Source organism: Leptonotus elevatus, chromosome 8, assembly GCF_054856555.1.
Source record: "Leptonotus elevatus isolate MCC_2025b chromosome 8, RoL_Lele_1.0, whole genome shotgun sequence".
Classification (NCBI taxonomy): Eukaryota; Metazoa; Chordata; class Actinopteri; order Syngnathiformes; family Syngnathidae; genus Leptonotus; species Leptonotus elevatus.
Genome location: NC_141246.1, coordinates 8,829,444 through 8,844,426, shown reverse-complemented (window position 1 = coordinate 8,844,426; position 14,983 = coordinate 8,829,444). Strand labels below are relative to the sequence as shown.

Below are 14,983 nucleotides of genomic sequence, written 5' to 3'. Positions count from 1 at the left end.
AACTGTTCATGCGCCAAATTTACACAACACATTAGAACACAAGCGCATCAACGTGGGCTGGGTGAAGGCTCGTTCACACGAATGACTCAATAAACCTCTATGCTCGACTGAGCTTCTTTTCTTTTCTACTGAGGCTGTTATAAACTGTCCAAACAATAAGAGAGAAATTACGAATGATGTATGTCACGTTTACTTTGCATGTGTGCTGTACATTTTCTGCTTGTACCTCTAAAATTTTAAGTACCGGTACTCTGTGTTCCTAGTGAAAAAGTTGGTCTGGAGACCTGAAGCAGCTTTGTCTACTCAAGCCAATAACACATGGTTCGCAACTAGTCGACGTGTCATTGTCGAGTAGTAAAGTCAACTAGTGTGGACAACAATTTTGAAAAATAATATTGTTCTTCGGTACCATATGCATTAATCCCAAATCACCAACCTCACATACCCTCAGGTTAGGAGTCATGTTAGCCATGTGTGCTTCAGACACTTTAAGGACACTTTGTGTTTTACTGTGTAATGTGCTCATGACAACTTTCGTTAATTGTTTTGAACACAAAATGTGATCTATGACACCTTTAAAGTAACATTTTGCAGACGGAAACAGACTTTTCGCCTATTGAAATTAATTTGCAATTGTTTGTGTGTTGTGCAGATTAAACTGTATTATGGGTAACTCCATGTATCTCTGTTTCAGTTTTGGTGTATTTTGCATGGTCTGACCCCCCAACAATTTTTTAAAATAATAATAATTTTTAATGGCACTTGCAGATTCCAATATTTGGCAAAAGAAAATTCCGATAATTGATCAATCGGCCAATTAAATAAAATACAGAAATAAAACAAAAAAAATTGGGGCCACGGGGGTTGAATGTATCTTTATCTGACGTAATGTGTTAATGAGTAGCAAAAGAACAATCAGAAAACATCCGGGGAAAAAAATAATCTGCCGATTTTAAAATTAATAGTTTCAGCCGATTAAATTGGCCATCTGAAGTATGTTTAAGTACAGTATGTTTAATCCGTGAAAAATATATAAATAAATCTGCCGATTTTAAAAACTAATTTCAGCCGATTAAATCGGCCGGCTGAAGTATGTTTAAGTACAGTATGTTTAAATGTCTCAAGTGCAGAATTTGCCCTGCTGCAGGTGGGCATGGAATGAAATGTGAACTGTGGCTTTCATTATAAAGCAAGACATTTGTAACTTGCACTACAGGACAAAACTACTCACATAAATGAGGCCCGAGTAATAGCGGTCCTTGAGGTTGTGTAGTACGGAGGCTTCATTGAGGCATGTGAGCTCTGCCATGTCCTCCACCTTGCTGAACTTGGGCGGGTTCATCTTCTGGATGTCGTCTTTGTTGACCGACGCCTTCTTCCCGTTCTCCGCCAGCTCCACGAGCACCTCGTCGCCGCGCTCCTCGCGCACGCTGGCCGCCTCGAAGCCGTGGCGCTCCGACGGGATCCATACCAGCCTCTTTGCGGTCCAGTCGGCCTGCGAGGCCGGGTTGTAGACCACGGCGCGGTCCACAAAAAGATACCGCTCCGGGTCCTCCTGCCCACTCCTCTGCGACATTGTTGGCAGCTACCAGAAGCAGCACTCCTCGATTGGCCACCTGCAGCCGGGACACAAAGTATTGTGGGTTATACAACTTTTTATGGCATTAATTCACGCTAGAAAGCATGCAAGAGCCCTGAGGGGGAAAGTTCCAAGATTTGGTCACAGGCTCTTAATAATTTTTAATGGCTGAATGACCCCACTGTAAAAGTTAAAATAGCAAGTGTTAGGACTATAATTTGCTTTGATTGTGTTGTTGGAGCAGAAAAGGGCTACCCAAAAGTTGTGGACATCATAGCTGATGCCACATTCACTTCTGTTGACATCAAACTAGTTGACTCGAGTGAATCAAGTGCCTCCGCTGTTTTCAACAAAGAAGTGCAATCCATTTTTTTTCAATTGCCCCAAGACGCCATTAATTAATGGATAATCAAGGACTCAATCAACAGAGCTTTTAATTGATTCTATGCCAATCCCTATTATTTATATTATTGACTTTAAATATGTGGTTTAGTGATTCAGCACTCAACCCCTCAGTGTTCTGAAAATAATGTTGTTGTTTTATCACAAAGTTAATGTTTAAATAAAGAGGGGGAGTAATCACAAAGCCAAGCAATGAGAGACCATCGATTTAACACTTATACATATATATATATAAATATATATACAGTATATTATATTATTCTATTATTATATTTACATACATTTATTTAACACTTGCTTTAACACTTACACTTATTCCCTAAAAACCTGATGGGACAATTAAGTATACAGTATATCAAAAATATTTCTGAAGACACAGATAAAATGCTTCTGCTTCACTTTAAATATTCCTCATGCATATTTGAGTCTGTGTGGACGCAATGATGCCCACACAGACTTTGAAGGCCTTCCACCTCCATCCCTGCACATAATCAGCCCACATGAACTGTAACGTAACATAACCATAACCATATCTCCACCGACAATCGCAAGCACACTAGCTCAGGGAGGGGGAAAAAATGTAGTTTGGGATTTTTCAAGAGAGTTAGTTTTTTTCTTCCATTTTAACCTTTATTTGTTCAAATTCAGTTACAGTAGTTTTAATTAGTTTTAAAAGCACATTTGGACTTGGAGGGAATGGCACATGCTCAAATTCAGCCCATTTATCAACATGTGTACCCAATCTTACAAGCAGGGTAACCAGGGAGCCACACTGGGGTCCAATACAAGAAGAGTTGCTTTAAATATTCTGCTATTGTGGAAAAGGGCTCGGCAGATGATGCGGTCTGACTGCCTTGATGAGGAAGAACCTCTCTGGGCAGCGAGCCTGCTAGTCATGTGGGACAAGATTTACTGGCGAACGTTGGGAGATGTCGAACCCACAAGCAGGTCCCGTGCTTGAACCCAGCAGGCGCCTGTGGGACACGAATGTGGGTCAGGTCACCGAATAATGGTGGGAGGGGGCTCAGTGTGGCTGCTGTGGGTCACTGCATCCCTTTAGCCCTACTTTGTATGCCCTAAGGCAACACCAGAAATAAAACACTACTAAGAAGCGGTTAGGAACAAATGAGGCACTTAGGCTTTGCTAGTATTTGCGAGTTGATATGTGCCTGTAATGAGTGTGGCCTAGTGAGTGACATCAGGAATAAGACTCAGTGGGGTTGGACCCGTTCATTTCTTTACATCGTCTTGAATTGTATTGTTTTTATAAATTCAGTGGCCTATTTCTTTAATTAAAAATGGCATTTCAATTCATTTCAATAAGGAAAATGTATTTGTTATTGATGAGACCCCCTTTCGGCACTTGCGGATTCACTTAGTTGTGAACCTCTTTTCAGTATTTTTGTTACCAGCGTGCTTTACATGGAAAACACATATTGGAGGTTTATAAGCATTTAAGGAAGTTGGGGTGTAAAAACACACACCACCAAATGTATTTCAATGGGCGTCAATAACGCGGATTTGCGCTATTCGCGGGCTGAAGTCGCGGGGGTGCACTGTATTTGTTAAACTACTGCAGATTGCTAACCAGCTAGCTTTAAATTGTAGCCCTAGACAAGATGAACCCACGTCACGAACGAACTTAAGTTGTAGCACACAATGAGCGTACACTTCTCAGATTCCCCACACAGTTTTATGAACAGAAAACAGTCGATTTACAACGCCGAGCCGGGTTAACTTAGTAGAAATGTGACTTCTTTTTTTTTTTTTAGGACGACTTGTGACCGAATCCCATCATGGGTGTGGGCGGCTCAAGAGACGTCTGGGTGGAGATAAAATAAGCGCAAGGCGGACAATGACCGCACTGCTCCAAACTCTCACTGCCCCAAACTCTCACTGCCCCTCCAACAAATGTATTCCTTTATTCCATCTAACAACATCGACGGGTTGATTACTCTAAACCGTGTTGCTGTAATGTAGCATTAGGTCCTCCATCATTTAAAAAGTCACGGCACAATAATCCGCTAGCTACACTTCACGCACAGCACTGCTAGCCACGACAAGGCGCTAAAAAACGGTGAGGGGGGAAAAAAGACATTGGGAGCCATCTTGTAGCACATACCACACGCAGCAGGTGAAGGAAATCCTCGTGTGGAGTTTACCAGTATCCGCGTGGAAGTACAATGTGAGCTAAAAGAGTCCCTTCTTCTTTATTGCCCGCTCTCTCATCAGTGGTCCTCCACCATCCGGCACCCGCCTCTCAACCAAACGCTGGCCAGCCCCAAGGGAAGGATGGCATATCGGCGACGCCTCCCAAGCAAATCCGCAATATGATTGGCTCACGGGAGTCTAATACTCGGCTGCGATTGGTTCGGAGAGTTTTCCATCTCCTCAAACAGCGGCACTGCGGACTGCCAGGCGGTGGATGCTGCTGCCGTTGCTAGCTTACCTCATCCGCACACTGCTCCATACTGTAGAGCTTTTTAAATTTTTTATTTTTTAATCTATATTTTTCGACTTTCTTATTTGGGCTGTTACATAACGCGCACGGAATATATCACTGGTATTTTTTGTAACTTTATTTGATATTTAATGCTATGCATTAAACCATTCGGCTGTTGCTTTATTTTATAGAACGTAAGTGAATTTGCTTGCCAATATGTTTATCATTGTGTTAGTAGTGTAAAACTACAATATTTTATACCCATATGGTTTAAAATAAATATATTTTAAAAAACGTGTTTTGTAGGTGCAGGTTTTATTCATTTAGTTTCAATGCCGCTCTCTGGTGGACATTAAGTGACATTGCAGGTAAAATGGGGTCTTAAGTTTACGATGAAGCTCCACATTAACGAATTTGTACGTCGGAAGTCAGAACTTAATGCAGTAGTAATGGATGGATAAATTGAAGCCAAGTGCAGAAATGAACAAAGAAAAAGCACAGATGAATTCTGATCTAAATCAAGATTAATTCCAATTTTCTATCTTTCGAGCACATGTGCTGTTAGGTGGGCTATAAATGAATGAACATATATATCTAATAATGAATATTAGATTACCATGAGCAAAAGTATTGCGTGTTAAAATTACAGCTCTAAGAGGCGCTTTGTTGAAATATTTGGGTAAATAAAAACAGTTTTGTGATCTATGGTTTGGTTTCATGCCTAAGAAGACTACCACAGATGCAATATTTGCCTTGGAAGAATTGTTCACTGTTGACTACACCGTATTATGGAGTGGAACTGAGTTTGTATATCAAATTTGCTCACGTCAATGGAGAAATATTGGCCGGATGTTGGCTCGTGTCTCAAAACACCACTGTAGCCTAATCAGGTTACAGTAATATTTGTATAATTATATTCAAATGTGAAATTGTGAATGCAGCATGCAATTACATAACAAAACACTTTTGAACATAAGAGTAGAAATCATGCCGACCTGTGCTGACCTGAAGCGTACCAAACACTGCCGCTCCGGGCATGACACCCACAAAAAAGACGGTTGTCATGGCTCTGTTCAGCTTCATTCTCTCACAAACCAGATCCCAATGTGGGTTGAGAGGCATGAAGACACAAATCAGCTGATGCTTTTTAAAGGCATGCAGAAGATCCAACTCACCTCTGTGGCCAGAGCAGACTTGACGGTGGAGGTATCGTAAACCCATCCATTCTGACAAAATACAGCAGGTTGTGTCGGAGGAGTTGCGCAACTGATGATACTGAGGCTCGGTAAACATCAGACAAGAGCTCCGTGTCCCATCATCTTGAACTGGAATACTGGCAGTTAGTCTTTGCTCGTTTGAGAGATTTCAATACATATTCCCGTCATCTAAAGTGCTGATGTTGCAGTAGTGAGAAGGGATGAACCCAATGAAATTATTCAGCAGAAAGCGAAACGGTACTGTGGAGCGAGGAATTAAAAGGGAAAAAAAATCAGACGGAACTGAAATTTCCCCAAACCGTTCAGCTCCGTTAACACGTCGTCAAACTTCATCTTGAAAGTGCTTCTTCCAATTTTGAATATTGAGCTGTTGCAATCACTTGCGCCTGTGCTTTCTTGCGTCTACAACAAATTATAATACCTACCTGACTTTGGAAGAGGTTTTTTTTGTCCGCGTTGATGAGTAGTTAATATTTGTTGACAAGTTAAACTTTGAATCCAAGGCTTACTTTATGTATATTTTCCGTGGAGGCATTTTAATTTTTTATACAATATTTTTTTTTACAAGAATTAAAATCTGGATGTTTTTTGTTTTTTTAAAGACAATAACAAGTGAAAATAGTTAGGTTAGATACATTAGAGTAAGACCGTTTAGATACAAAAAAATATCACTGTAATGTATTGCTTTAGTGCAAAAGAAAATGGTCAGTCACAAAGACTTAGGTGTCCCGTCTTACAGCACGCTATGCTACGGAACAGAATTTTAAACTATTGAATTACTTTTTTTCTGCTGCTCGTCTCCTGCTCCTCCTTTTTAAAATTAGCAAAGTCAGGGCTTTCTTTTGCAACAATGAAAGATACATCTTGCGGTCTTAACCACCAACAACATCTCTCTCTCTCTCTCTTTTTTTTCTTCTTCCCAGCGGCAAAATTTATATTTATAAAAATGTATAAATTTAGATTTTTACATTTATTGACCAGGTAATCTAATTGACATGTTTTACCAAAAATATGCGACAATGAAATAACATTAAATGATATAAGAATCAAAATAGGGGAAAATAAATAAAAACAAAACAAAACACGTTACATTCCAAACATATGCATGAGTTAACAGACGCCAAATCTCAGTTTTTACTTCCTGTTAAGCGTAACATCAGTACTTTATCAATTTGTCATGAAATTGAAAGCATACCACCAATTAGCGTTTCCTTCTTTATAGAATCATGGTAAAACATACAACAGACAACTCAACATCGTGTTACGTGACCTAGAGCGTTATTAAAGAGAATTGCTCATTAAAAAAAGAGTTTTGTGAGGCGTTTGATAGCAATGGTAAAATTTATGGTGAAGCATTCATGTTAGAAGTGGAGTCTTAAATCCCAACTGCAATCATTAGTAATACTTCCAAATTGAATTACTTCCTCTGTTCCACATCTTCAATTGTTTCCGGGAGGCGGACGTTATTTGTCTCAGGAAGAAGGATGGTCAACAACCCAACACCTGCAGCCATCATGGAAAATACGAGTCCTGGTAAACCAGCCCACACTTCCTCAAGAAGGGCCACCAGGGGCGATACTGCCACACCGAGACGGGCGAGGAAAGAACAGCAGCCAAAACCATTTTGCCTATGACAACACAAATAAGAATCCACAACTTTTATAAAGTCATTCCTTCAAATAGCACTAATGGAATTCTCATGACATGGCATTGTTCAATGTACCAACGATACCTTGAATTAATTAATTTTAACTTGAAAACTCGCAAGTAAGTTAAGGTATCATGCCATATTGTGTTTTACTGACCTCAATACTGTCGGATAGAGTTCTGTTGTGTACAAATACAACACTGTAAAAGCTGCTTCGGAAAACATCTTGGCCAATGCCGCCACTGCTGTCCGACATGCTGCCATATCTGAAAAGAAGACATCCAAGAAACACGTTTCCAAGCCCACTGACCAGCTTTTCCCCTCTTTTCACTCTCGTCACTTACCAGGCGGGATTAGGATGTTGCAAAACAAACACAGACCAGTCAGAAGGAGTCCACCACTCTGATTCCGCTTTCGCCCAAATTTGTTAATTGAAAAAAGGCAGAAAATTTTGGCAGGAACTTCACTGACGCCGTAGATCAACTGCGTGACAAAAATGTTTACACCGAATCCAGAGATGTTCAAGCCGATTCCGTAGTAAATGCAGGCTACGCCACACCTATAAACGGAAGAACAGAAGGATTGCAATGCTAAAATTATAAAATGGAATTCATGAGGTCAGAGTTTTAACAATTCAGAATTTGACAATTTGATCATGGGTAACATGATTTTAAAGTTGTTGTTTGTTATAAGCTGATCTACATTTCTTTATTTCAATGTTTTTTAGTTTTCTTCTATGTAAGGTATGCACAGTATGTATTAAAAGGGACAGCCAAAAAGTCCTATGACAAAAATCTCTGTTATATGCGCCATACCACACAGTGCCAGCAATTAGAGTCAGTCTCCTCATCTTTGGAGTCCTCACCAGATCCAACAAAGAATATTTTCTATTTTCATTTTCTAGCACAATTATTTTTGACAAATCCTGCAGGAGGCGTGGGAAAAAAAAAATTAAAGGCAAGATTAAAAAAAAAATGGTGTCAGTCTTGATAAATTTGCCAACAAGAGTTTGCACCTCAGGTTTTAGGTCATCCATAAACTGCTTTCTGCGGTTTACCTTTGCACACTTGCTTAGGTAAAAATAAGCAGGGTTAACCTTTCCCTGGCTTACCAGCCATCTGGCAGACTCTGGAAGCCACCTGTACAGACAACAAACACACATCATAAATTCATTATCAATCGCAACTAGACGGGTCTGGTTCTAAGAGAAGCAGATATGTCCAGTTGCGATCGATTCAATGCACTTAAAATGAAATAACTTGGATGAATGACAATATTCACAGGCATCATAAATTGAAGTCTTTAAAATGGTGCAGTTTTCACTTCATACGATTTCCTTACCACCAAGAAATGATTGCTAGCAAGAGTGGGCTGGTCGATACGGCTGTCAGATACCTCCAGTCATTCACTAAATAGGCGAGAGCACCAAGCAGCGAACTGCCAAAACTCCAGTCCATGCTTAATAGAATGAGTAAAGATGACCGACGCTTGATGTCCGCCCATTCTATACCTATGATGAGATATCATGATTGCATCACTTAGAGAACATTGTAGTTGCATCACAATCTATAAATGTTCAGGCACGAAGAAGGAACATTTTTAGGTTATTAGTAAATCATGTTTAGTCAGTGTTTCCTCAATATTTATTAAGCCAGGTCACAAAATTATTTTTTATTTTTTTTAATACATTTGAACAATCTCACGGCACACCGGAACCCAAACAAAAAATGTCACATCTTCTTCCGCTTATTCAGAGTCGGGTTGTGGGGGTAGTAGCTTTAGATCCCAACCCCAGAAATAGGAAAACCTGCCTCAGAGATCCAGACTCTGCTTCCATATTGGAAGGTATGTCTATAGAATTGAGGATGTCAACGGTCAACAGCGCCCCATCCCAATTCTACAAAGTGGCCTTGTGAGAGGTCACATGGTGGACCAGAAATCAATCGAAGCTGCTTACCTGAAAACATTCGAGTGTACACAAGAATCATGTTTTTCCCCATGTCCCTTCAAGGTTAAGTCAACCCCCCAAAACGTCTTGACAATAATATGTTCTATGGAGCCCCACTAGTCTAAATACGGTATTCTGGTCAATATTGCATTTTGGGAATATTAGTTCCGCAGAAAATCCAGCAGTTTTTATCAATATCAGAAGGCGTTTTGCCACTTGGTGTCGAGTGAAAATGACATCACAGTAACAACCAATCACAGCTCAGCTTCAGAAAACAGGTGAGCTGTAATTGGTCGTTGAGCAACTGTGATATCATCTTCAGTTGCCTGTAAGTGGCAAAATTGCCACCCCCTGCGATGGATAAAAACGGTTGGATTTTACTACATAACTCGTATTTCACAAATGTAATATTAATCAGAATGTCATGTTTGGACTAGTGAGGTCCCATATAACATATTATTGTCAAGAAATGTTGAAGGTTGACTTCCCCTTTCAGGGGCTCCATAGTATTCTCTCCAAAAGTACTAAAACCAAGCATTTCTATTTAAATTGATTAGTTGGATGCATCGTAACACTTACACAGTACCACGCTGATTATACTGACTCCAGAAGCTCCAAAGCCGGTAAAGAACCTCATAACTGCAAACATGGCGAAATTAGTTGACAGAGCACTTCCGAATCCAAAGATCGAGGTGATCAGATAGGACACCAACAGCATGGGTTTTCTGCCAAATCTGCCAGGAAAACAATATGGAATTAAAAGAGATACTTAAACAATGTCTAATTTCATATGAGTCTATAATCGTGCTGTTATACTGATAGTTGTAAAAACTCAAATTAACTCAAATGATATGAATTTGTATGCTGCAGCAAAAAAACGATGAATGCATGCATTCCTTAGCGCAAACAAATATAAATGTATGTAAATCACGAGGACCTGTCACTAAGACTGCCAAGCACTGCTGCTCCAAACATGACGCCGAAGAAGAAAATAGTGGCTGTGGATTTGTTCACTCTCTTTCGCTCACAAACCAGATCCCACTGTAGAGCCAATTGATAGAAAATTAAGGATGCATTTGATGTTTTATAGGAAATTCAGATCCAACTTACCTCTGTGGACAGAGTAGACTTCATGGTGTAGTTGTCATATACCCATCCATTCTGACAAAGTACTGTAGGCAACACTGCAGTGTTGGAGGAATTCAACAGATGATATTGAGGCTCTGCAAACATCTGACAAGAGCTGAGACTCCCGTCACTCTCGACTGGAATACTGACAACGAGCCTTTCCTCGCTGGAGAGATCCCTAAAAACACCCCCATCATCTAAAGCGCTTATGCTGCAGTGGTGAGAAGGAATAAACGCGATAAAATTGTTCAGCAGAAAGTGAAAAGGCAAAACCAGACGAGGAATTAACAACGCTAGCACCAGCCTATATTGAAACGGCCCAAAGCCTTTCACTTCTGCTAACACGTCATCAAACTTCATCATGGAAGTACGACTGGCAATATGCAGCGAGGTACAGAGAAAACAGGAACAGTCTTGGAGTCCAAGTTAATGGTCAGTTACGGGGATGTGCGACAACATGGTGACATATTGAAAGCAGTCTTATGTTGCAGGTGTATTAACACAATTTGGCAAGTAAACAATTTTAAGAATAAATGAGTTGCCAGTTGCGGATGCAATTATACATTACAAGAACATGTTCACTGGTTTGAGCTATTGTTAACCTACGTGTGCTTTGAACCAAAAATGTAATAACTGACTTGAGAAAGAACCTTCCTTCTGGGATCATAGTTGATTTACTTACTTACACAAGTCTGGTGAGTCTGGACTCGGGACTACAGGGTATGTAATACAGTATATCCTGACTCGGATATATGAAGTATTTTGCTTATTGTCACTTCATTGACTGTATTTGGATTGGACTTGGATGTTTTTAATTTTATGTTTGTAAAGCGGCGGCACAGTGGTGGACTGGTTAGCACGTCCGCCTCACAGTGCCAGGGACGAGAGATTGAGTCCGGGCTTCGGTCTTCCTGGGTGGAGTTTGCATGTTCTCCCTCTGCCTGTGTGGGTTTTCTCCGGGTACTCTGGTTTCTTCCCACATTCCAAAGACATGTGTGGCAGGTTAATTGAACACTCTAAATTGTCCCTAGAAGTGATTGTGAGTGTGGATGGTTGTTTGTCTCGGTGTGCCCTGCGATTGGCTGGAAACCAGTTCGGGTGTACCCTGCCTATTGCCAGAAGCCAGCTGAGATAGGCTCCAGCACCCCTGCGAACCTTGTGGAGGAGTAAGCGGTTAAGAAAATGGATGGATTGATGTTTGTAAATCCGCAGAATGATGTATGACTGAATAAGTATGACTGCATCACGGATGAGAAGTTCTGTGTTCAGATCCTGGTTCCCCGTGTGCAATTTGCAGATTTTCCCGCTGCTCGTGTGTGTGTTTTTTTCTGCTTTCCGGGTACTCCAGTATCGGTGCTTCAAAAAAGCTACATCTGCCCATCACTACAGAATACCAACAATGTATGCATGTGAGGTAAAGGTATTTTTCTCCACTTGGGGTCGCCATCCTCATGTAATCTAAGAATGTGCTTGAGTTTTGTTAACATTTGTTCAATAAAGCAATTGCAAGCGCAACAGCGTCTATATTCATTCTATTATAACCACCTCTGAAGGGATTACAATTTGTTGTGATTTGCAATAGTAGGCTATATTAAATTATGTTTTTGTTACCGTAGATGTGCAGTTGTGCAGCTGCAGCAATATGCACATTGCACTCAAGCTTCTTTTATTAGGTATGAAAAGATCACAGACTTAAGACACTCATTAACAGTCTTTGTGGAAAAATAACCATCACAAAACCAATATAGTGAATAATCTACATTCTGCAATATACTGGATACAGTATAGAGATTTTTCCTTCCAAATAGGTACAGTACAAATGCGTGAGAACTTAGTGCAATTGGATGTATAAAAAAAATATATTTTAATAGAAAAATATGCAGCACCCCCAAAAATGTGATCCGTGATATATATATATATATATATATATATATATATATATATATATATATATATATATATATATATATATATATATATATATATATATATAGGTTTTAATGATATTGTATTTGTGTATTTCAGGTTCCTTACCACCTTAAAATGACTACTCAAAACAAGATACAATGGGTATTGTATTGTGGTTTATTAAACCTAAATAGAATAGGCAGCAAAACCGATAAGTAAGAAAGACATCTAACGTGGCCATGCCTGTAAAATGGTGTGAGGCAAATTAAAAAAATGACCACAAATAAACAAACTTCAATATCTAATCCTCTTACAGTCATTCTCACAGATTTACCAATACGTTTGCTTTTGTAATCATTTTGTTAACTTGTAAAGGGACTTCTTTTATGCCTCCCCTATAGCCAGATGAACAATTGAGTTCTTGTGTATTCAAACTTTATTCCCAAATAGTTTTGCAGATCCAAGATTCTTCACCAGATTGTGTAGGCTTTACCACGGCCAGGATACACATCTTTTTTCTTCTTCATTAGATCATCTTCCCCCTTGTTAATTTTTCCCTGTAATGTATGCAAGATTTAGATTAGTAATTTGATCAAAGAAATATTCAGTCCAGTATAGGAATGCATTTTTTTATCATTCATTATGAGCAAATATTTAGATAAATTTTCCACTGCACAGTACTTGCTAAACTTATCTTAACTTGACAAAGTTCGGGACGGTTGTTTTTTTCCACTTTTAAATTGTAGAGCTGAAAACTGAAAACCAGCTGGACAAACAATATTGGATGTGGGAAATAGTCTTAAGTATTTACTTCTCAGCATGTGGTCTTTGTCCATGGCAAAGAGACAAATTTCCCCCAGGAAGCAAGAAAGTCGACTGCTGTAGCAAAGTAGAGACTATGGAGTATAATACAGCAGTGGGGAAGCTAGCATTAGCATGCGTATTACTGTTTCTTTTTTTGTGTGTGTCATGTCTAGCAGTGTATCGTCAAATGTTACAATGACGTGGTGGACCCATGTGGTATTAGCTCGGCATGCTAGGAACCGCAACTAACCACTAGATCACTAGAAAACAATACCTTGCCTTGCTAATAGTAAAGCATCGCTAGTGAGTCGAGCTGAGCGAAGCCGACCATGCAGTGAAAAAGGAGCAGCAATGTCAGAACTTGAGGTTGTTATACAACTTTACCTTGGTTTGTCAATATCCTCTATAAACTCAAGCATTCTGGTATTTTGTGTTTCAGGCAGGAGTAACGCCACTAAACCAGACACGACCGCCATTCCGCAATAAATCATAGGAGGTAGGAGGGGCCACACATCTTCAAGAAGCATGATCAGTGGAGATATGGACACGGCCAGTCGCGCCACAAAGGAAGTGTAGCCAAGACCGTTCTGTCTGGATGGTAAAAGAGGTTCATGTAATGCAACACTAGATTGGAAGAGTAAAAATGGTTAACTAAGTTTGTTACTGACTAACCGTATGACTGTAGGATACAGTTCAATTGTGTAGAAGAATATGATTGTGAATGACGCTTCCGACACGGCTTTTCCTAGAACTCCAACAATGGTACGAAGGATCCACTTATCTGAGGGATGTTGAAACATTTGATCAGAAGATATAGTTGATGTAAATTCTGTCCATTACTCACAATGATAACAAACGTAAACCTTCTGTGACAAACATATTGATGAAAAGGAAGAGAGCAGTTGATAGTATTGTCCCTCCTTGAGCCAGCCTTCTCCCAACATTTTCCAGTAAGAAATAAAGGCCAACCTTCATTGGCAATTCAATTGATGAAAATATAAATTGAGTGAGGTAAGGGTTTAATCCAAACCCAGTGATATTCAGAGATATCCCATAGTAAGTGAACGCAACACCGAACCTGAAAGAAAAAGAAAAAAAAGAATATCAAAATGATTAGCTTTCTGCCTTACATGTTAATACATTTGTTATCAGAATGATTTTTGTGTGTTAAGTCAGACATCGACTGGCTGCAGGCTGGTTCGGTCCAGAGTTCAGAAATCTTACATAACCTCTCCTTTAACGCTCACTATTTAACACATTGTATTTAATTTGTGATTCCAGAATTGTAAAACTAACAGTCTTAATACTTCAACGAAGGTGCAACCTTTGAGCTCGAGCCACGTAATCAAAAAATTGCTCGGTGACAATGAACGTACTTTAGGTAGAGAAATTTACCCATTGTTCTTCAAAGGGGAAATAACCCCCCCCCCCCCCCCAGCCCCTCCCCCAAAAATAAAACAAAAATAAATAATGAAAATAATATTGAAAATAATATGTTCAATGCAGCCCCACTAGTCTAAATACTGTATTCTGGTTAATATTGTGCTAGTGGAATATGAGTTAAGCAGCAAAACCCAGCAGTTGTTAACAATATCAAAAGGCGGCCATTTTGCCACTTACTGTCGAGTGAAAATCACATCACAGTTGCTCAGGTCTCAGCTAACAACCAATCACAGCTCAGCTTCAGAAAACAGGTGAGGTGTGATTGGTCATTGCCTGAGCCCTGAGCAACTGTGATGTCATTCATCTTCAGTCGACAGCAAGTGGCAAAATGGCCGCCCCCTTAGATGGGTAAAAAACGGATGGATTTTCCTTCATGACTCATATTCCACAAATGTAATATTAATCAGAATGTCATGTTTAGACTAGTGAGGTCACATATATTATTGGCAAGAAATGCTTAAGG

General features: G+C 39.7%; 3 protein-coding genes across 15 annotated transcripts in view; all 3 read right to left on the bottom strand.

Annotated features, from left to right (window-relative positions):
• LOC147169623 (myosin-10) overlaps positions 1 to 4,244 on the bottom strand; it is a 40,060-nt gene extending 35,816 nt beyond the window's left edge. For all 4 annotated transcript variants that reach the window (XM_086083242.1, XM_086083244.1, XM_086083243.1 and 1 more), the window contains exons 1-2: positions 4,104 to 4,244; positions 1,232 to 1,616 (exon numbers count right to left, since the gene is read on the bottom strand). In XM_086083242.1, coding sequence (XP_085939368.1) covers positions 1,232 to 1,576 — 345 coding nt within the window. In that variant the 5' untranslated portion in view covers positions 1,577 to 1,616; positions 4,104 to 4,244. The remainder of the gene's footprint in view (positions 1 to 1,231; positions 1,617 to 4,103) is intronic.
• Positions 4,245 to 6,659: 2,415 nt separating this feature from the next.
• Positions 6,660 to 12,168, bottom strand: LOC147169622 (solute carrier family 22 member 7-like). Its single transcript, XM_086083480.1, has 9 exons — positions 10,348 to 12,168; positions 10,175 to 10,278; positions 9,817 to 9,971; positions 8,631 to 8,799; positions 8,305 to 8,428; positions 8,105 to 8,214; positions 7,634 to 7,848; positions 7,447 to 7,555; positions 6,660 to 7,269 (listed from the first exon to the last, which is right to left on the bottom strand). Exons 1-9 carry the CDS (start codon positions 10,726 to 10,728, stop codon positions 7,059 to 7,061), a joined length of 1,578 nt encoding a protein of 525 aa, XP_085939606.1. The 5' UTR covers positions 10,729 to 12,168; the 3' UTR covers positions 6,660 to 7,058.
• Positions 12,169 to 12,429: 261 nt separating this feature from the next.
• LOC147169619 (solute carrier family 22 member 7-like) overlaps positions 12,430 to 14,983 on the bottom strand; it is a 34,966-nt gene continuing 32,412 nt past the window's right edge. For 9 of the 10 annotated variants that reach the window (XM_086083473.1, XM_086083476.1, XM_086083475.1 and 6 more), the window contains 4 exons: positions 13,941 to 14,155; positions 13,750 to 13,858; positions 13,462 to 13,668; positions 12,430 to 12,830 (listed from right to left, as the gene is read on the bottom strand). In XM_086083473.1, the coding sequence (XP_085939599.1) occupies positions 12,800 to 12,830; positions 13,462 to 13,668; positions 13,750 to 13,858; positions 13,941 to 14,155 (562 nt within the window). In that variant the 3' untranslated portion in view covers positions 12,430 to 12,799. Of the gene's footprint in view, positions 12,831 to 13,461; positions 13,669 to 13,749; positions 13,859 to 13,940; positions 14,156 to 14,983 lie in introns of those variants that run through there. The other variant, XM_086083472.1, reaches the window with a different exon arrangement.

Excerpts from the sequence above, each read along its gene's own strand:
- LOC147169622 (XM_086083480.1), bottom strand. The coding sequence starts at position 10,728 with ATGATGAAGTTTGATGACGTGTTAGCAGAAGTGAAAGGCTTTGGGCCG. Across the intron at positions 8,215-8,304 it reads TGGATGACCTAAAACCTGAG|GATTTGTCAAAAATAATTGT; the intron begins GTGCAAACTCTT and ends CGCCTCCTGCAG. Across the intron at positions 7,849-8,104 it reads CTAATTGCTGGCACTGTGTG|GTGTGGCGTAGCCTGCATTT; the intron begins GTATGGCGCATA and ends TTCCGTTTATAG.